We start from the raw sequence: 22,203 nt of genomic DNA, 5'->3' as shown, positions 1-22,203 counted from the left end.
TAATTATGACCTAGGTGAAAATAATTATCATCTGGGTGAAAAGTAACGTTTTTAAATCATAATAAAAAAGTGAAAGATGTCGTATGTGAGCCACCGTACATCTAAGAGCCAAAGGAAGATCATACTGATACTAACTTATGCATTAAAAGCTGTATTTTAACTATCGGTTGGCCACTTATGCATTATATTATCAGTTTGAAGTCTTACGAATGTTTTGTTTTCTTTGTTTTTGTTTCCAAACACTTGTAGTTCAGAACGACCAGCCTCGGATGTTTGAAATACCAGAATCACGTGACAATATAGACATAGTTCCGGCAAACAACTGATGCCGTTCATGATATGTTGTAAAACGCCAGAGGAACTTTCAGGGTAGACCGTCTAAATAAGCGCTATAAATTAGGTTACATATTAGATTTCAGTTTAAATACGTCATTAAATTATCTTAAGTTATCATAATGTTATCGAGGTTTGATAAGTGATGACATACTAAGCTCGTGTCGTGTTTCCTAATTTAATATTAAACATACAGTCAAATTTCTTGTTATGAAGTCTTCTTCGGTGGAAAGGGTGCTATTTTTCATTTGTTTTTGGATTGTTATAATTGGTTATGAAGCCAAATCTAAATTTGACCCGGGAAGAACGAACGCCCTGGTAATAATAGGTATGATGCATTAAATAATTGAAAAGTTCTTATTTGTGTTTATCTTATCGATTTGTCCTCCACCTTACAGATATGCCCTTCATCTTACTAATTTTTCTTCAACTTACTGGTTTTCTTTAACCTTAAAACCGTCTCTATCCTTACTTTTTTCACCATACTCATTTGTCCTTCATCATACCGGAATGACCTTTACCTTTTGTACTTTACCTTACTGATTTGTTCTTCAATGTACCAATTTGTCATTCACCTTACCGATTTGTCCTTCATCTTGCTGATTTGTTTTTCACCTTAATAATTTTGTCGTTCACCTTACGGACTTGTCCTTCATCTTGCTGATTTGTTTTTCACCTTAATAATTTTGTCTTTCACCTCACTGACTTGCCCTTCATCTTGCTGATTTGTTTTTCACCTTAATAATTTTGTTCTTCACCTCACTGACTTGTCCTTCAATTTGCTGATTTGTCTTTCACCTTAATAATGTTGTCCTTCACCTCACTGACTTGCCCTTCACCTCACTGATTTGCCCTTCATCTTGCTGATTTGTTTTTCACCTTAATAATTTTGTTCTTCACCTCACTGACTTGCCCTTCACCTCACTGACTTGCCCTTCATCTTGCTGATTTGTCTTTCACCTTAATAATTTTGTCCTTCACCTCACTGACTTGTCCTTCAATTTGCTGATTTGTCTTTCACCTTAATAATGTTGTCCTTCACCTCACTGACTTGCCCTTCACCTCACTGATTTGCCTTTCACTCCACTGATGCTTTCCTCAACTTGATTTGTTCTTCATCTTACTGATTTGTCGTTCACTCATTGATTCGTTGTTCAGCTTACAGATTTTGTCCTCGCCTTACTGATTTGTTCTCCAATTTACTGATGGGCCCTTAATCTTACTGACTTGTCCTTTACATTACTAATTTGTCCTTCACTTTACCGATTTGTCCTCCACCTTATCAATTTGTCGATTTGTATTTCCCTTACTAATGTTTCCGTCCCCTTCGTGACGTACCTTACTGACTTGTTCTCCAACTAATTGACTTGACCATCATCGTACTGACACGTCCTTCACCTTTTTCCTTATCCTTATTCGTTTGTCCTTCACCTTATTCGTTTGTCCTTCATCTTACTCGCTTTTCCTTTACATGGATTTCTATTTGCTTTTTAATTACATCGGATAGGTGACGATGCCGGACTTCAGATGTCAGCTTATGGAAATCGAGATATAAAGTCACCTAATTTTGATCAGCTAGCTGCAAAAAGCCTGGTTTTTAAACATGGTTTTACTTCCGTTAGTAGCTGTTCACCGAGTAGGTAAGAATACTTAAATTAATGAACGCCATATGAATTAATTCCGTTAAGAATATAACGAAAGACATGACACTATATTGTTAACCAATCAAACGTGTCATGTATTACCAGTGTCTTGCGAACACTGGAGACTTGTGGGATACAGTTGCAAAAATAGATGAGTGGAGGCTCGTGGAGTGCATTGGGTTGGGCCTCCTCCACCGGGAAATGTGTTTTAAACACATGCATTCAAGCAGAGACCCTCTTTTAAGCAATTTGTTGCCTGTTAATGATCTGTCAGAACTAGTTGTTAAGGGAGGCTCAAAGCACAAATATTTTAAGAACTCAATGATAAGTAATTCAACACTTAGCAGTTGGAAAGTGAAAATGAGTAAGTAATATGATACACACTGCAGAAAATTGTTATTCATCATTAACCTTCATTAAAATAAGTGTGGGTCTCCTTTTACATTGTTTAGGTCGGTGATATTGACGGGTATACCACAACACCAAAATGGAATGTATGGCCTGCACCATAATCCACATCACTTTAACTCCTTTGATGATATCCGGAGTTTACCAGTAATTCTGGGAGACCATGGGATCAGGACAGGTAAGAATTAGTCATTTTGACAAGGCGACTGTGGAAAATGGATCTAAGTTAATCCGGTATATGCAAGCAAGGAATTGATATCATTCAACAAGTAAAAGTAAAGAGATGATCCAGATTTTTTATATGAATTGCAGACAATGATAGCATTGATTTTCAACATTCCAATTTTCAGTCAGACGTTTGTGGTACTTGCATTTCCACTCAATCAAAGCGTTTTATGACTTTACTATCGAAAAAGATGCTTATAATGTCTAAGTTCTTGGCGACAGCTAAGTCATAAAACGTTTAGTGGAATTGCAACAGGCGCGAATATCTCACTGAAAAACCTCTTTACAGATCATGGACCTCTCATCATGTTTGAATTCCGGAAAAATTTCATATTTACTAGTTTGGGTTTATGTTGAAATTAATAAAATATTGCTTTGCATTGATGATAAAAACCCAGGACTGTATGAATATAATATTACTTCCTTAGGTATTGTGGGTAAGAAGCACGTGGGACCAGACTACGTATATAAATTTGATTATGAACAAACAGAAGAAAATAATAGCCTGAATCAAGTTGGTAGAAACATAACATTTATGAAACTAAAGATTCAAGAATTTCTCTCTAATAACGATACAAGGTCTGTATGTGCTGTGATGTTCATCAATAAACAAAACATCGAGTCACCTATCTTCACAATATCGAGCTATTACGAACTGCGAGGGAGGGAGGGAGGGGGGTCGTACATTACAATCAAACGCTATACATTTACAAACGTTTGTGATACAGTAAAGGTGCAAATTGAAGTCAAGGTATTTGACGGTTAAAGCTTAACAATGAGAAGATGGAAGCTACTGTAGATATATACTGATCTGAAAAAAAAAGTATGTTAGTCATTGCATAAGTATACAACTTTGATACAAATTAATACTTTTTTATGCCAAAACAAAAATTGGTAAGACCTTATTGATTCATTTCATATCTGTCTTAAAGATGGGTTCCCTTATTTATTTTATGGAAATGAAAATGCTAATACTTATATCAATATAACGTAGAAGTGTTCTAATGACTTGAAAAAATACCAGTTTTTCTCGCATGTCCATAATTAATTCATAATTAGCTAAATAAGAAGAGAATTTCCAGCAGAATTCCAATAATTGACCGATCAAGAAAGGTCAAAAAATCCTTTTTTTGTTTATCCAGACTATAAATTCACGGACATTTATGATTGGTTAAAACTCCTTATTATATGCAATAAGAAAATAATTATATGATTAAGAATACATGATAATCCATTAAAAACACCAGTTATAGACATAGTTTGCTTAATTTGACACTAAAAGAATAAGAAAAACCATTTTCAATATTCTAGACCATTTCTTTTGTACATTGGATTTTTCGACCCCCATCGATGTGGTGTGGTGGGACAGAACAAGCTCGGGGAGTTTTGTGAAAATTTTGGTGATGGTCGACCCGGTAACGGTGTAATACCAGACTGGAACCCTACTTATTATGATCCGGCTAGCTTAGAGGTACCATATTTCATACCAAATACTGCCACCGCCAGACAAGATTTAGCTAATATGTACAAGACTTTAAGTCGCATGGACCAGGGTAAGTATGAAAGAAATTCCGTGGGGATTATCGTTGGCTAGTTACTCATTTGGATATGAGCTGGGTTGAAGGTCATGGGCAGCTGCGAATTGCAAAAATAATAATTACTTGCACCCCACCTCTCAATATTCTTCGTCGTGTTTAATTTCACCTAATGATGACGATGTAAATTGTTTAAACGTTGTGAAAAATAATACTCTATCTATTTAATTTGATATCTACCTCTAAATGTCGCTTTAAGATTGTTCAGAAATTGTGCCGTCGAATCTTCAGCGGAAGTAATAGTTGCCTTGACAGGCCACTTTCTCATTTCGTTATTTATAGTGTAAAAGATGGAAAAAAGTAGCCCTAGTACTATATTTCCCTTAGTTAGGTATTAGGGGACGAAAGCCAACAAAGGGCCGACGCTCGAAAGCACAGATGCAGGCATCAGAATTGTTCTTACCGTGAGGAGGATTCGATCCCACGGTACCTTATCGCCTAGCAGACAATCTAATGACTTAATGAGCCATTCCACTTTCACAAATAGACAGTGTTCCAACCCAGAGTTAGAGGGGAGTATTGACGTTTACACATGCAGTTAAAAAGTTGTTGACCCCTTCAAGAAGCCGACTTTCGAAAGCACAGGCACAGTCATCAGAATTTTTCTTATCGTGAGGAGGATTGGAAACCACGGCACCTAATGGCTAATCTACTATATAGCAGACGACAATCCAACGCGCTAATGACTGAGTTATTCCAATTTCACGGGGTTAAGGTCAGGCAAAAGACACTGTTTACCATCATCATGGTGACTAAATAGGAAAGGACATGATTCTAATTATGGCCGATATGCCAAACTTCCGATTTAATCAGTTCTGCAATTATCAACAAGACAGGATAGTTCTGATCTCGTGTTGTGTTGTGATGTGATGTGTTTAACTTATCGTATCGTATTGGATCGTATCGTATCGTATCGTATCGTATTACTGATAATCATTTTGGATATATTTCAGGAATAGGTTTGTTTATGAAAGAATTATCCAATGCTGGATTTATGGACAATACTATGATATTGTACTCCTCTGATAATGGTATACCGTTTCCTAATGCTAAAACTAACTTGTATGAATCAGGCATGATGGAACCCTTCATGGTCTCTTCACCTCTACATAAACAAAGCTGGGGACAGGTATAACATTGTTTCTTGTAGTGACTCACGAGTGACTGACAATGCATTGACAGTTATAACATTTTTTCTTGCTGAAACGCTCGATTGCATGGTAAGGAAACAGACACAAACGGATGAATGTTCAAGAGGTCCGTCGTTATGCCATAACTGGCTACATTAAGAATAAAAGCTAATAAAAACGGAACGAAAGTTTGGTCTGATGTCGATATAATAGAAGAACACAATCCTTCCAAGTAAATAATCCAAAGTAATTACTTCCTGAACAAGGCGTCACAACGAGTTTTGATTGGCTGAAATGTTAATCCCAATACAACAGGGCCAATTTTGATTGGACAATACTCAGACAATTAGATATTTTATTCCACTTTACCAGATGACGACAATGTAAATTGATGAACCTTTGCGTAAAAAAAAAACTCGTTTCGTCATTCAAGGTTTTGATATATATTACTCTTATATTGTCAGCAAACAGAAGCCTTAGCTAGTAACATGGACATAACCCCGACGGTTTTAGACTGGTTTGATATCAATTACCACAATAGTTCTGGTAGAGTGAGACTAACTGGTAAATCATTATGGCAAGCTGTAGATAACCCTAACACACATGACTACACCACTGTATATTCCAGTCATAATTTTCACGAAGTTACGATGTATTATCCTATGAGAGTGATCAGAACGAAACAGTACCGATTGATACATAATCTCAACTACCATGCTCCATATGGTATCGCTACTGATCTATTTGGAGCGTCCACATATCAAGATTTATTGAACCGTTCAGCATCTGGCCAGCCAACAAACTGGTTTAAAACACTGGACCAATATTATCATAGGTATTTTATTTAAGGTTTTTACATTGGCTAAGGTTACTTATGGGGTTAAAGGTATCAGGTAATAAAGTGCCAGATAGTGGAGTCAATTGGCGTCTAACGAGACAAAGTGACTTTTGATCATTTTTGTCAACGATGCAAATCTACATGTTACGTTTCATTTTCATTTTCTGTGGATTGATTTGATTTTGATTTATTGCAATCAGCATTTACATTTACAATACAATACATATTGCTAACATATTGATAACATGTATTTTACTCACCAGTCATGATCTGAAGGTCTTCTATAAATCGTATTTGATCAAACAGCGTCGTGCATTAACATTGTAATTTAATTCAATCACGCAATCAAAATGTTGAAATACATCCTCTCGTCAACACTACCTTGTTTCATGATATCACGTGATTTTTAAAACGACTAACCAACATATTTTAGAATATGAATATAAAGTTTTTTCTATGGGCAAATATCAACTGAGACCCTCTCACATGAAATAGGTCGATTTGCTAGGATAAGATATTTCAGCGGCGGCGCCAGTCTCCAGAGAACGAGGTACAAATGGGGGACAGACTGGAAGGTCAACTGTCGGGACTGAATTTAAAATTGTCGAATCTCTGGAGGTGTATTGTCTAAAGCATCCCAAGGATCGTCTGAGAGGTTTAACCAAGAAAATTTTTGGAAAAACCGAATCGATTCTGACACATAAGTGGGGGTACAATTTAGGGTGAAAATCATTTTTAGTACACCCCTGGCACCACTACTGCATCTCCTTTGAAGTTACTTGGCTGAACGACGATCGCCACATCTTTAAAGCAAATTTTTCATTAAATAATTAAATTATTATTTCAGAACAGAATGGGAGCTTTTTGATTTTGTTGCTGATCCTTACGAACTGACTAACCTTGCTTATAACAGCTCCTATCAACCAGTCTTTAACGATTTACGAAATACATTGATGAACTGGATAACGGAGACACAAGATCCATGGTATTGCCTACCGGGTGGAGATGTATTTATAGGTCATTGTGCTGACTTAGATAATGGAGAGGTTTTCAATACAGGGAAAGAAACAGACGAAACGAAACTCCGATTTGCGCCAGTTTTAAATTGAAATATAATACTGGTAACTAAAAGAGGAAATTTAAAATCCTCATATATAAATACCTGATCGAAGGTGTGTTATCGAAACTAATTGTTTTCCATTTTTTGCCAGATTCTATGTGATTCATATCTCCAGGATCCAATATATCCACTTTGTATTAATTAATTTATGTATGTAATTTAAATCAAAGGAAATAAAATGCTTTGTATGTGATCTTCCGCACCTACAGAATTTCTATCTTTCGAAATTTGTAAATGTATAATGGATTTGATAATTGGACGAAGGTTTAAAACCTCTATATCTGTGAAGAAGGGGTACACCATTCGATTTTAGTGATTAACTAATCAGATATCTGAACAACTAAAATCATTTTAAGTTAAGCTTTCGACAATAATGCACCAATCCTATAAGACAAGGACAACAAGAAAAGAGGTGAAAGAGTGAAGAACTTTTTACCCCATTCCCTCCAAAGTGAATAAGAAGAATTATTTTCTTGTTCTATTAATAAATGTTTATTATAGTTATTATTATTATTATTATTCAGACATCTACACACAACCTTGATATGATCCAATGGTTAATGTACTATTTAAACACTTAGCCTTCTCAAATAAACACCTGCAATAAATACAGGGAATAAATCAAATAAATTAAGAATAGGGGCTCATTATAAAATCAACTTATACCAGAAATTTCATGAAAGGGGTACAAAATTACAAATATATATCAAACATTCGGCTGCAGTTATATCAAGATATTGACGAAGATCGGTATTAAAAGATGGCCATGAATGGTTTTATTGAGCTTTCTACACTATAATATTGCAGGTGAACAGAATCTCCAAATGAAATAGATTAATAATGGTTTAAATGGCCATTGGGATATTTCATTGCTAGAAATCTAATTATAAAAAAATAATACGAAGCATAGGACGTAAAACTTTCCTTACAACTTTCCTATATCTATATCACCTATTTCTATTATTCACTCATTTTAATGTCAAAAAAAGGGAGTGGCCGTGATCTTTGAGAGTAGGGGTAGTAACTGGTATAGGTTGGAAGAAGGTTGGTTTACTTTCATATTTAAATTGACTTGTCGAAAAAAAGCCGTACTTACAAATTAAAGTAGGTGTTACCGTCAGATCCACAAACCATTTCCACATCAGTACCACAATGAGAATGGTGGAGATTTGTACAGAAGAAGAGATACGATGCTGTTTCACCGCCTACTATTGGTCGGACGGTCTGGTCCTTACATTCACCATAGTGAGACATATGGAGGTCTTTGTCAACACAGTGAGCTTTAGAGAAATCACATCTGGAGAAAAAGATATGTGCTTGCAATAGTTATGTAAAGCTCGCAAAATCTGTCATAACAAAACGATTAAAAGATATTTTTATGCCCTGTAAAGTCACGAGATTTTTCATACAATGACTGTTATCAGGAGTCAAGAAGTATCACACCGATTGTTAAACATCAAAATGCCATGACCCTGGTTCATTTTCTGCTAATTCGTTTACTTGCAATGTAAATAACTTAATCGTCTCCATCAAAATAACATTATACCTATATGTCATAAGATCTATCAGAATTCACATTGTCAGTATTCCTTTATGAAAACAAAACCTAGTACTAAGTAAAGACATATTCGATCAAGAGCGTCATAGTATGTAATAACTGCTTTGAAGGATGATAATTACGACCATGATTTGTTATTTTTGCTGGTTTAAATCGGCTTTTTACTCTATTGTATGCCAACTGAAAATCAGATTTCAATTCTTAAAAGTGTCTCAAAAGCTAGTGTAGATCATATTGAGTTGACTATATGCCTGTTAGTATGTCTACTTACTCTGATCTGTATGTTATATGGTCAGTAGCACACAAGGTTTTATTAGCGAATGTAGAACAATCTACTCGAGTTATGAAGGAACAGACCTTATTAAAGTCTACGTTCTGACTGAAACATACTGGAAGGAAAATGTTGTTTTAATGATTAGAATGTAATACGTAATTACGCTTTTATGGCTGACCAGCAATATAAATCTATTTGCTCTCTTAGTACCCATACAATTATAGAATTCTACTTCAAGACTGAATAATTGAGCCTTCCTTAATATAATTCATTTTTTAAAAAATGTACTTTGAGTTTAAACTTTCAGATACGGCAATGGTTACTTTTCGCTAGATTTTGTTCTTCAGTTCTCATTAATTTAAATCAATGAAATCAGGATGAATCTTTAAAGATGGGTTCCCTTATTTTCATTTTTGAAAATGAAAATGCTAATACTTATATAAATAGAAAGTAGAGGTGTTCTAATGACTTGGAAAATACCAGTTTATCTCACAAGTCTATATATAATTCATAATTAGCTAAATTAGAAGAAAATTACTAGAAGAGTTCCTATGATTTACCGATCAAGAAAGGTCAAAAAGTCTTTTTTTTTTTAGATTATCCATACTGTACATACATGAAAATCCATGATTGGTTTAATTATATGCAATAAGAACATACTGATATGATTAAGAATACATAATAATTCATAAGAAACACAAAAAAATCAAATAGTTTGCTCAATTTGACTCTAAAAAATAAGGAAACCCAACTTTAAAGCAAAAATAGATTAAATTGCAAATTAATAAAACTGATCATTACGTATTAGGGAGTATTAAGACAACATACCAGTAACGACCAGGGTTATGAGTATTAATTTCAACATCTTGAATGACGACTACTAACAGACACGTTCCGAAATGAGATAGGCCTGACTTCTTGATGCTAACACATGGTGAATTCTCAATAGCCAAACCCTTCATTGGTCATTTAGACATTATCTCTATTATCTCGGTCAGTGACGCATACGCGGACGGGGTTGGGAAGTATTAGGAATTGAATTATTTTCTGTAATTCTTTTTGAATATTTCTGGAACATTTTGCAGCCTATTCTACACCTCTCGGGTTTAAACAACGACTTTGAAGAGGTGACTAGAGCTGGGTAAAATGATCGAAATAATCGATTATCGTCGCTATAGGAATCTATGATTTCGATTATCGATTATCAAATTTCATAGTCGAATATTATGGCAAAGTTACATTTTCTCCATTGTACCCGTTAACAAGTAGTAATTTCTTCCCTTTGAATAAAGTCACCCACAATAGGCTTTAACAGGCCTATACTTCTATGACGCAAAAAATAATCCATGGAAAAAAAGAATTTTGGCAAGTTTTTAATTTAGTACGGCATTTACAGAGTTTCTAAATTGAAATATTTCGGTTATTAATCGATTATTGATTGATAGTTTGCCATCGATAATCGGTCTCAATTTATCGAATACCCAGCGTACACAACGTAAGCAAAATGGACAATGATTCTGTGTTTCAGGATTTCAAGAACTTCTGGAATTGACTTGGTCGGTTTGTCTGGTCGAATAGTCCAAAACTTGAACCTGTATGGTAATGTATATGCAAGAAAACTTCAACCCGGTTTATTAACACGACACAACATCATGAAACAACTTATCGTAACTGCTGACGATTTTGGTTACAGTAAAGACAGAAATAAGGGAATTGTGGAAGCCTTTTTAAATGGAATTGTGACAACCACGTCTATGATGGTAAATGCTGTGCACACAGCAGACGCTGTCATCCAGGCAAAGGAAAATGGTATTCCTTTGAAATTCATTGGTGAGTTGAAATTGACAACGCCCCCAAAATACACTGGACGAAGTTCACGCCGGTTCGAGTGTAAGGCATAATTAGTATCACGAAGAGTTGTTGTTTTCTGGAAGAAAACACAAGGTTAATCAGTGAAATCATCCCTAGACAAGGGTCAAGGGAGCAGACTGAATCAATGAGAGGACAACTGTTGAGGCTGAATTCAAAATGCGGCCACTCTGTCAAAGTGTCGCAATCACCAGCCACACATAGCTTTTGGCAAAAGCGTACCCCTGTACCCCCATTGGTGCCGCCACTGTATTACACACTGCACATTGTATGACGATTGTTCCTGTCGATTTGTCCATATTCAGGTCGATTCGTCTAGGTGCATTCCATGCACACCAGTGTGATCTGCAACCGTAGCCCTATTGACAGCAATATCTAGTGGAACTTTATACGTTTTATTGATAAAATAATATTACATTATATTGGAGGATTATATAATATTCTCATAGAATACACTGAATATAACAACGAACACATTTTGAAAATCATAACAGTAGGGGGCCTATTATGTTTTTAGGTTTAGGTACGCTGGAATCGGGCAATATTCTAATTGCCTGAATCTTAAGAATCGTGAGCAATATCTTTAAAGGGCTCCATTTGAATATCACGGAAGGAAACCCACTGTCACCGAAGAATGAAGTTTCTAGTTTATTGGGTAAAGATGGGTATTTTCTTGGTAAAGACGGATTTGATGAAAGTGTACAGAAAGGACTAATAAATAGAAATGAGGTAGTGTATAATGTTCCTAGATCTGCTTCAGAGATGCATAGTGATATATACAGGACATGGGCCTGAACAGAGTAAAGGGGATTTAAAACGCATAAGATCATAAGTACTAATATGTTTTGTAGATTGAGGTATACAACTAGCACGCAGATTATAGTCTCAGACACACGTAGAGTAGGTTGCCCTCACCTGAGCGATCACCAGTTGCATTTAGTTGCGAATAAAAATACTACAGTGCTCATAATTTTCGATCGCACAAATTTCATAAGTTTGAGCAATGGGGTACACAGAAAGTACGTAGGTGATCATAGACACATACAGAGTAAGTTGTGTTTGTTGCGTATACAAATATATTTTACAAGCAAATCACAGGTTTTAGCATACGTAATGGTAAAAACGAAATTCCATCACTGAATTGTATCAAAATGAAAATGAAATGAATGGAGTTTTATCTGAATTGTATCAGAGAAATTTGATAATTTTGTTATTTTGATCAGGTGAAGTTAGAAATGAGAAGACAGATTGAAAAGTATAAAGAGCTGACGGGACAATTTCCTACTTATATTGATGGTCATCAACATGTTCATGTTACAGGTAAGATCATTTGGTAGCCTTTCATTCCCTCTTGATTCCCATTGTGTTCTCGCCTGAAGTTTAGGAATTTAGAATTTGAAGGACCTGGCAACATTTCACTTAAACTTGAAAAATAAAACAATAATAATTTTAGTGTTTTAGTCATTTGATTGATCAAATAGATTTTGATTTTGCCTCCTTCGTACAATTCTGTAATCTCCCTATTCTGTTCTACCCCTCGACTGTATTTTGGTACCGTGTGACACAGAGACATTGCAGAATATCCAGTAATGTCTTGGTGGGAGTATTAATGGTTCAGCTTCGAATGGATACCAACATTAAATTCATGCGACGTTTGGATTTTAACATGGTCCAAAGTCTCAAAAACTAGCTAAAAATGGGTGAAATTTATGTAGACATGACGTTAAAAAATAAACTGCTCCACCACAGAGTAGCCACAATGAATTAATTTGGAAAAGAGAAGGTTCGTAACAAAGAAACAAACACTGTTCTCGATAGTAGAAGAAAGTGGTGGGTATATATTTTATTACGATGTTGCAAAATGCAGTCGATGTGTTTCATTTTACACCATTGCGGTCGTCCGTTCTCGACCTTGGTTGTTTCTGTCACGTCATAATCAGGGGAGACAATATATGTTTTTGGAATGCACCAGAATGGAATAGGAGAGGAAAGGTTTTAACTTCTCTAAACATCTAGACGTCAGGGAGTATATATTTTTTACTATTTTGCCTACACCAATCCTTTATGGGCGTTAATCCGTGAATTGGAACTGCAATACGGTAGAGTTGATGTGGATCTGTTTCAAGCTGAAAAGTGGCTTATTCGTGCCGGAAACCTCGAATACAGCACCACCCGAATCTCAACTGCAGCTACACCCGGCACAACAATTCCAGAACCGGAACCCCAAGATGCTAGATAAATATTCAACCAGATAAATCAAGGTTTATTTTCAAGCATTAAAATGTCTAACTATAAGCAGCTACATATAGTCCATTGGTTACATATACATATATAACATTGGTTAGACAATATTGCGCCGAATCGAGTCTGTCCTAATATATGAGTTAGGGACGAAACAAGACAGTTGCCTTGTGTCGCTGTTCCCAGCTCTAGTGCGAATACAGTATTCTGTACCCCTGGAGAGGGGGTAATCGCTATGTTTCAGCGCGCTAGCAATCGAGAGTCCAATCTATCTGTGAGTTCTATCCTCTGTAGATTATCACACAGACGCTAAAAACATTCAATTTAACAATTAAAAGGGACAATAATATATGGTCCTTTAAATAGCGAAAAATATTTATATAGTAATATTAAATACAAATATGAGTATAAAAATAAAAACAATAATTGAAAGTCACACAAACATTCAAATACACATCTAGAAAATAATGGGCATAATTAGCGAAATTATAAACATTTTACATATTACATACATATATCGAGTTTGGCAATTTATAAAAATGACCCGATAGTCGAGATTATACCAGTTACGAAATATTAAGACGAAATCAAAGGTTTTTAAAATACAATTTTTTTCGAAAAGGCGAGTAATCGAAATAATCCAAAAGACACATTCCGAACAAACACCATTTTTAATGTTCGAGCTATTGGGCATAAAACATAGCATGGGCTTAGTGAAGCTGTTAGAAAAAGCAAAAGTAAAAGCAACTGCTAAATATCCTTTTAATAATCTTTTGCTACACTAGCTTTTTCTATTGCTATCTGAGCTAAATTGATAGAACTTCCCAGATGATATTAAACGTTGCTAAGTGAGTTATGGGCAGCTGTATTGTCCCATTGTCAAGCTGCTATATAGGAGCTTGCAAATCTGACAGCAAATGCCTCTTCCACTAAGGGTTTATGTATATTGAGGGAAAAGCATTCTTAAGCAAGAACTATAATATCCAGCTGTTTGCCTTTGCCATTATCCTATACGGTGACGAGAATCACCCGACTGTATGTTAACTATCAAACGTTGACATAAATAGTTGATTGTTAGTCAAAATTAAGCAAAAAGACAGTAAAATCCAGAGCAGTCGGTTACCAGCTGAAGCTGAAAGTAAAAAAACAAACAATTTTAACATTGTGGAATTTTTGAAGATTTGAGATCACTTGTCGTTTGAAGTTGGTGTGAGATTTCCGAATTCCGTAGACCAAAAGATGAATTGGAAAAGGGTAGAGCAATTTGCAAAAAAGCCTGTCTAGTTGGAAAACCCAGTCGCTATAGCCAGGTAGTTTATACGAAATGATAGTGGCATCAAGTGTCTCAGGACTAGCACGAGAGGTCATTCTGCAGATATAGACCTATTGTTCTTATACATAGGATATTATATCCGAAATACACGTCAGAAGCAGTTGTGGAGCATTCGTTAATTTACATTAATTTACATACCTTGCCTATCAGCACCGCTGACTTTACCACCTGTCACGTAGCTTCCACACGTGGGAAATCCAGGCGGGGGGTTGGGTTGCTCGACAAACGATTCGTTCAGTAGTAAAGCCATTCCGTTAAGATTGTGAAGTTCAATGTGACAATGCATGAACCATACTCCAGGGTTATCGGCCCTGATTCTTAATATTACATAACCACCAGTTGGCACGATAATCGTATCTTTACGAGGTGGGTTGGTCAGTTCTAGCCCAGGTACATTGTTTCCAGAAAGATTTTCGTCAGTCCATTTAGGATTGTTACAATAGCTCTCGGATCGGGAAACACCGCCCCCACAATCTATGTCCATGTTCTCTTCGAGAATTTTACCAGTTTTGTTATCGTAAGTGCTGTAACCCATTTTTACCACGTCGAAGCCATGGCCGTGCATATGAACCGGGTGTGCCCAGCCTTTGCCTTTGCCCATATTGGTCAAAACAATTTGATACAATTTGTTAGAGTGTAAGTTAACGGAATGCATACACTCGCACACTTTCTGGTCACCACATTCCTCCTCATTACACATGAATTCTCCTAGGTCCTGAGGCTGTGTTTGGGCTGAAACAGTGGGTCCCTCAAACGCCCGTCCATTTACAGATCCAGGTCGGTATGTAATGTTTCCAGGAAAGGCAAAGTTCAAAAAAATTTCTACTGGTTCTTCATTAGCGTTACGAATTGATGACTCTTCCATAGATCTGAATTTGTCCATTGTGTAACAATCGGTATAATGGTTCTGTGGGAAATATTGAAAGGGACAATTAAAAACCAAGCATCTGACATTATTTGTACAATCTCTCGCTTCAGACGTAGGGTCGGCCTCCGGAGCCCCCAAATAACGTAAAATAGCCACAGTTGTATGTTCTACACCAGCCTCTAGAGTGATTGCACGAATCCAATAGTTGGCTACGGGTTGACTTGCTGTTATTATGAAATCAAACCTCTCTCCAGGACTCACTATAAAGGCATCACCAGTAACTGGCTTTAAATCATAACCATCGGCGCTAACAACTGTTATATCATGTTGATCGATTTGAACTCGGAAAGGATAAATGTTGCCTGCGTTTGCCCACCGAAATCGGTATTGACTACCTTCAGACACATTAAATACGTTTAATGGTGCCTCGTTTCCTTTTAAATTTCCTGCCAAAACCCGACCTTTACCATTAATCAAACCAGAATCGAACCGAAATCTGCTGAACTGAGCGCCGTCAATAGATGATGTTGTTTGGTAGGGGACCCGATCGGTAAAAATTCCATTTATCATCTTTAAGTAACTCACACTCGAATCCCAGTCGTGATTCCAATCAGAGACGATCGCAAAATATTCTTCCATTGGTTCTATAGTTAGACGTTTCTTGACAACCAGTGGTCCATAAAGGCCCATGGTCCTTTGGGCTCCAGTGTGGGCATGGTAGATAAATGATCCGGTGGGCTGAGCTATAAACTTGTAGCTAAATGTATGTCCTGGACCTATCGGACAGTGACTCACATACCCCACACCGTCCATCCATGGAGTACCTTTTTGGTAGAGACCGTGCCAATGAATTGATGTTGATTCGCTGGAAAGTTTGTTTGTCACATGGACAATCACCTCTTGTCCTTCATAAACGTCGATGGATGGACCTGGCATAGTACCATTGGCTACAATAACAAGACGCGGTGTCTCCCAGCCGTCGGCAGTGATGACTCTTTCCAGATCTATAGGCTTTAGCTTCAGCGTATCATTCCACTGATAGAGTTTTCCGTCAGAAGAATATACAGCTTGCTTATCACTCATCATAGTTAAGGCCATGTCAATTACCATCCAGAACTCACAAGTTGTTTCCTGTTGACTGCAGTTAGCAGCCGAACAACACATCGCGTTAATCACCAGAAACAAAATTCCCACTAAATACCAGTTCATTCTGAAAAAATAGAACATTGTATTAAAAACTAGTATTAAATTATAATTGCGTGGCAAATCGATTTATCTATTCGGGTTAAAATTTAATCGATTTGTCACGGTTTGTTATGCAATCGATTCTGTTTTTTCTTTTTTTTCGAGAACGTCTCTAGCTCAAACTGAAAATGGTAAAGTATTTTTGCTTTTTCTCGAGATCTTTAAATGAGCTGGAATAGAAAATGAATATGCTAACTGAAATTTTTTGCTAAACCGGAAGTGACATATTGCATAATGTACAAAACATTTGTTTGGAGGGTGTAAGCTTATTGATGGACCGATTTACCTCGGGTTTTCTTTATTAGATGCTTTGTAATAAGATTTATCGGATGCAATTGAACAAATTGAAAATTTTGAAAAATTTATAGAGAAAAAGATTTGCATGCAAAATTTTGAAATTTTCGACTTCAGTGCGTATTATGAGATCGATCTGAAATTTATAGGATAAAGACATAAGGGCGATACAAAGAAAACTGCTCATCAACATTCCGGTTTGGGCGTGAGAACTTCCAGCTTCTCAAAATTATGTTGGGCGACCCTGCTTCCGGTGTAATTCACAAATGTTGACAAAAACAGTACAGATTATCTATAATACATAATTTGAATCACCCAAGAAGAAATAATTCAACCCGGAAGTGACGCATGCGCCGTTATCTCAATAAGTTCGCTATTTTGTTTTTTATCCGAATTGTATCATTTCGGTGTATATCAAAAACCTTGATACTTTATTTAAAACTTGTTGGGAACAGAATTTTGATTATCAACTTTAAATTTTTTATGCCCGTTTGAATTTCAATCATCTTGTACTTCAGTGTAGAATGTCCTGGACATCAGCTATCTCTAGATATGCTGATATTGGCTGAAAAAAATCAACTTCAGGTTTTATAGCCCATCGAAAAAAGATATTTAGATATATTTAAAACCTAGTATTTGCTTTTTCTGGGCTTTTCCATACTTCTGCATTCATAAAACCAAAGAATTTGCCTCCGTGAAAATCAAGAAAAAGCGAAAGCTGGATATTAAAGATCTTGCTGAAGAATCGGCAAATGCTCGTCCCCCATATATACATAAACCCAGCCTTTTCATTAGTGTAAGAAGCATTTTCTGTCAGTTTTGCAAGCTCCTAAGTAGCAGCTTGACATTCAAATTTCACACTTCGACTGTGATCGTCACGTTCAAGTTTTTATTCACAAATGGTAAGCCTTTTGTATCTCATAAAGTTATATAAATATGCTAGGTAGTTGGACTAGGTAGTTGGACTAGATAGTTTTTCATTCAAAAGCGGTACAGTGTTATCGTGTTTACGAGTGGTTGGCTAGTGAGCATAACAGTTTCGATCTTATTGTGAGTACTGTAATATAAAACGTCCTTGTGAATTTGTACAGGGCTAATATTAACCTTATGCAGTTTTATGTTTAATGTATACTCTAAAACGAGATCACAAAAGATGTGAACCGCTTAAATTATATTGTGTTAGCGTTTAGGGTATTAGTTTGTTACATGTATACTATAAAACGATATCAGGTTGACATTGCTCCTGACAAAACTTAGGTGCAACTCAGTGGCGGGGCCAGTGAGGTTACATTATTTTGTCCTTCTTTTATTAGAAAATCCACAATATGATTATTTTGCTTTTTTGCCCCAGATGTTTGTCAGAATGTACGAAATCAATTTATATGTTTAAAAAAGTTTCTTTAGGGTCAGAACCTCCATGGCAGTTTTGCTTTAGTACTTGAAATCTCTTTCCCAACAGATGTCTACCTGTCCAGAAAGTTGGTCCGCCACTTGTGTAACTGGACTATCTTTACGTTAACTGGTCGGAGCATACTGACTCAAAAATCGTAGTTTGCAGTCAGTTGCTTATGTTTACATTCTTGAAATATTTGAACAACTACCAAATCAATTTAAATTTACAAAATGTTTCATCGGGAGGACCACCTAAGATTTTCCAAACCAGGCTGCGACTGTGATCTTTCGTATTTGAAATCTCAACCCCGACAGTTGTCTTCTCGTTAAGTCAATCTGCACCCTAGGCCCATAGGTATATTATTTTGTCGGGACAGACAGGTAGTGTTTTCGCGCCTTCGGTGATCGGAGTCCCCTCAGGTCTTCGGCCCGTACGCCTATGCAACACAGCAAAATTACTAAACTCATAACAAATCTTAACCAGCAGAAAAACACCTTACATCCAGACAAAAGTTACAGCGTTTTATTATTTATAGGTTAATTAGCAATTGTTTTTACTTTTGCTTTTCTAACAGCTCTACCTTATAAGCTCATGCTATGTTTTATGTATTCGGCCCAAAATATTAATAAGCATTTGCTTCACTTTTGTTTTTCCCGATAAGTAACCCAAACGGGAAAGAAAATATCACAGTGAAAGCACCGACGGGAATATATTAGTTCAAATCGGATCTTTTTATTTAAATCTAATTTTAATCAAATTATAAATTTTATTTAATTTAATTTAATTCCGGAAAATAGCAAAAAACTTACCTGATCGTATTGGTGTTGACTGTAAATCTTGAACATGAAATATGTAATGTTCTATTTTTATCTATCCAGGCAGTTCTCTATTTCTAGGCAGTAGGGCAATCCGAGTTAGAACGAGACATATGGGGGTCTAGGTGCATTTCAAATACATCATTGTAAGAAGAGTCGTTGTTTCAAAAGTGAGGGATTTTAGTCAGAATTATGCACGATTCTGTCAAGGAACAGCACAGAAGTGTGGTGGCTGTCATTTATTTTGCACATTACGAACTTTCTGTGACTTTGACTTCTATGTGTTTATGTTGCTAGTACGACGGATGCGGGGCTATTCTCTAAAAATACCTGTGCCCCCATAAATTAGCTCATCTTGCAAATCGATTCACATTGAAATCTAACCCTAATCGGTTTTTTTCTATAGAATCTTATTCACATTAACATGAAAAGGACTGGGGAAAGGTATGCGCCTATATAACCCTTCTCCTATTACACCTATCGCTTATGTTTTTTTATACTCGATTAGACTATATCATTCATCAGATAGGGACCATTGTAATTGTTTTTTTACACTGATTCATTTCTAATTTTTATACGCCCACATGAAATGGGGGATGGGGGGGGGCGTATATTGTCGTCACCCATGTAACGTCCGTCGGTCCGTCCACAATTGCTCGTAAACACTCTACAAGATGGATTTTGACAAAACTTGGTATGAGTGTTCGTAATCACCCAAGGAAGAACGCTATTGAAAATCAGAAGAATCGAAAAATATTTAGTATGAGTTATTGCCCTTGTTCTTTAAAACGCGTTCAATGTTTAGCTCGTAAACATTCTAGAAGACACAATTCTCGATGGATTTTGGCGAAACTTGGTGTGAGTGTTCGTAATCACCCAAGGATGAACCCTATTGAAAATCAGAAGAAACTAAAAATAGGGTGTATGGTTATTGCCCTTGTTCTTGTAACGCGTTCAAATTTTAGCCCGTAAACACTCCAGAAGGCACAGTTTTTGACAGATGTTGACGAAACTTGGCATGAGTGTTTGTTATCACCAAAGGATAAACTCTATTGAAAATCAGAAAAATCGAAAAATATTTAGTAAGAGTTATTGGCCTTGTTCTTGAAAACGCGTTTAATTTTTAGTACGTAAACACTGCAGAAGGCACAGCCCTTGTCTGATTTTTACGAAACAAACTTGGTAATATTATTTCCTATCGTCCCAAAACGTTCAAAAGAAGTGTATGTGTGAAAGTTGAATATATCATACTGGTAATTGTTACTGTACTGCCAAATATATTTATTTAAAATCAAAGCTGCCAGTGGGCGTATATTACCTTGCCTGGCAAGCTATCTTTTATTATTTGTTTAATGTGAAGCACATGGGGTCAAGGGTTTGGTTTCTCCTTGTCGTCGAAGATTAACTATTTTGAAAATGTGACCTTTATATGATGCATTCTGAAGAATGAATGACAAGTGGCGGTTGTCTCGGTAATAAATCTAAACGGTTATTTGAATATTTTGGCTGTGTTTGAGCCTCCATTGTTCACCTCAAAATTATATCATATCCTCCTTGTTAATGTCGGTTAAAGTTAAGACCCGTATATTAGTCTAGGATTATACACCAATTTCATGATGCAGATTTTTATATCCGAAACTCTTGTCGACAGCATGAGATGGGATGCAGACAATTAAGAAACATTATTCGACACTTCTCTTGTTACAGATATTCGAGAGAGCTACAGTCAGGTTCTCCAAGAATATAATATCAAGTATACCAGACAATGCGCTGAACTTCATATGGAAACTATGGATCATATGTCAGAAGATTTGAAGAATTTCCTGATTTTAAAAGCCAAAGAAGCTCAAATATCCAAGCCTGTTTATAAACAACATGGAATTTGGTGAGACATATATATATACTTTTGACTCACTTGGTGACGTCACTAATCCCGAGTAGTCTTATTTTGCGATAAGTGTCGTCAACCCTTATTTTTGTAGAATTGCAGGAACCACAGACTTCTGACTGAAAATTGGAATGGTGCAAATCGGTGCTATCAGTGCTTTCGATACATTTAAAATTGTAAGAAATTGATAATCCCTTTAAAACCCCAATTCTTCTTTTCCATTACCAACTGCACAGGCTGCACGTTGGAGATCCTTCCAGTCTTGTGCAGTTGATATATCCGGGTTTCCGGGGTGCAAATCGAGTAGCCTGATTTTCCCATCTTCGTATTAAGATAATTGTCATATCTGAACAAATATCAGCCCACCAATCTGCGTCTTTCCCAACTGGCAAACTGACAAAAATTTGTTGTCACTGTACTCAACAAATATACCATCTTTCTTTTCAAAGGATTTTTGTTCTGATTGGTCTAATGTTTCAGGTCACCGGATGGGTTTGTTGGTTTGAGTACCATGGGAAGTAATATGAATCTAGAGCGTCTACATTCTATCATTACAACAGCATTTACTGAATGTGACATGGGCAATAACCCTGTATGTGAACTAATGGTACATCCGGGTTATCAGACCATTGGTGAAGGTGGTTGTGGAGATGGACCAGATGACTTCAGCAAGTCACGTGACCGAGAGCATGAGTTGGGAATACTGACCGGGTCTGCCATTAAAGAATTTCTGAAAGAAAGTGATATCATTCTCATATCGTACTGTGATGTGACTGTCAATTAGGCTTTATATATGATATATATGTATATCTTTGTGAGCAGTATACAAATACAAGCAAGGGGTAAATTATTCGAAATCAATTCATGCAGAAATATTAAAAGTTTCAACATGGCAATGAAATGCAGATCTAGGTATAAAACTTGATATTGATTAGACCGAAACATCTGTCTCTATTCCAGCCTGTTAGATATTTGGACAGATTTTGACTTTCCGCATCTTCGCAGGTGCGCGGGTTTTAAACCTATTTTGATACTCGGATCTGCAAAAGCCCAGATATGTTTGGAAAAATGAATAATAGTTCAGTTAGATTATTTTTTCCCCTTTTGTTATCGAAATTTATCTCGCATCCGTC

At 36.3% G+C, this 22,203-nt stretch overlaps 2 protein-coding genes across 2 annotated transcripts; both read left to right on the top strand.

The window, feature by feature from the left end:
• Positions 1-325: 325 nt before the first annotated feature.
• LOTGIDRAFT_175173 (hypothetical protein) lies at positions 326-11,825 on the top strand (the record flags this gene model as incomplete). Its single annotated transcript, XM_009055791.1, has 9 exons — positions 326-344; positions 1,841-1,973; positions 2,429-2,562; positions 3,038-3,188; positions 3,921-4,162; positions 5,158-5,333; positions 5,799-6,169; positions 7,020-7,171; positions 11,776-11,825. The coding sequence occupies 9 exons, from the start codon at positions 326-328 to the stop codon at positions 11,823-11,825; spliced, it is 1,428 nt and encodes a 475-aa protein (XP_009054039.1).
• A 388-nt stretch (positions 11,826-12,213) lies between these two features.
• On the top strand, positions 12,214-21,854 carry LOTGIDRAFT_144654 (hypothetical protein; the record flags this gene model as incomplete). Its single annotated transcript, XM_009055790.1, has 3 exons — positions 12,214-12,313; positions 20,890-21,067; positions 21,551-21,854. Coding segments are annotated over 3 exons (582 nt in total), but the record flags the coding sequence as incomplete, so codon positions are not given.
• Between the last annotated feature and the right edge of the window lie 349 nt (positions 21,855-22,203).

This window comes from Lottia gigantea (assembly GCF_000327385.1).
Source record: "Lottia gigantea unplaced genomic scaffold LOTGIsca_250, whole genome shotgun sequence".
In the NCBI taxonomy this organism is placed as follows: Eukaryota; Metazoa; Mollusca; class Gastropoda; family Lottiidae; genus Lottia; species Lottia gigantea.
The sequence above is the reverse complement of the archived record's forward strand: the minus strand, read 5'-3'. Positions and strand labels throughout refer to the sequence as shown.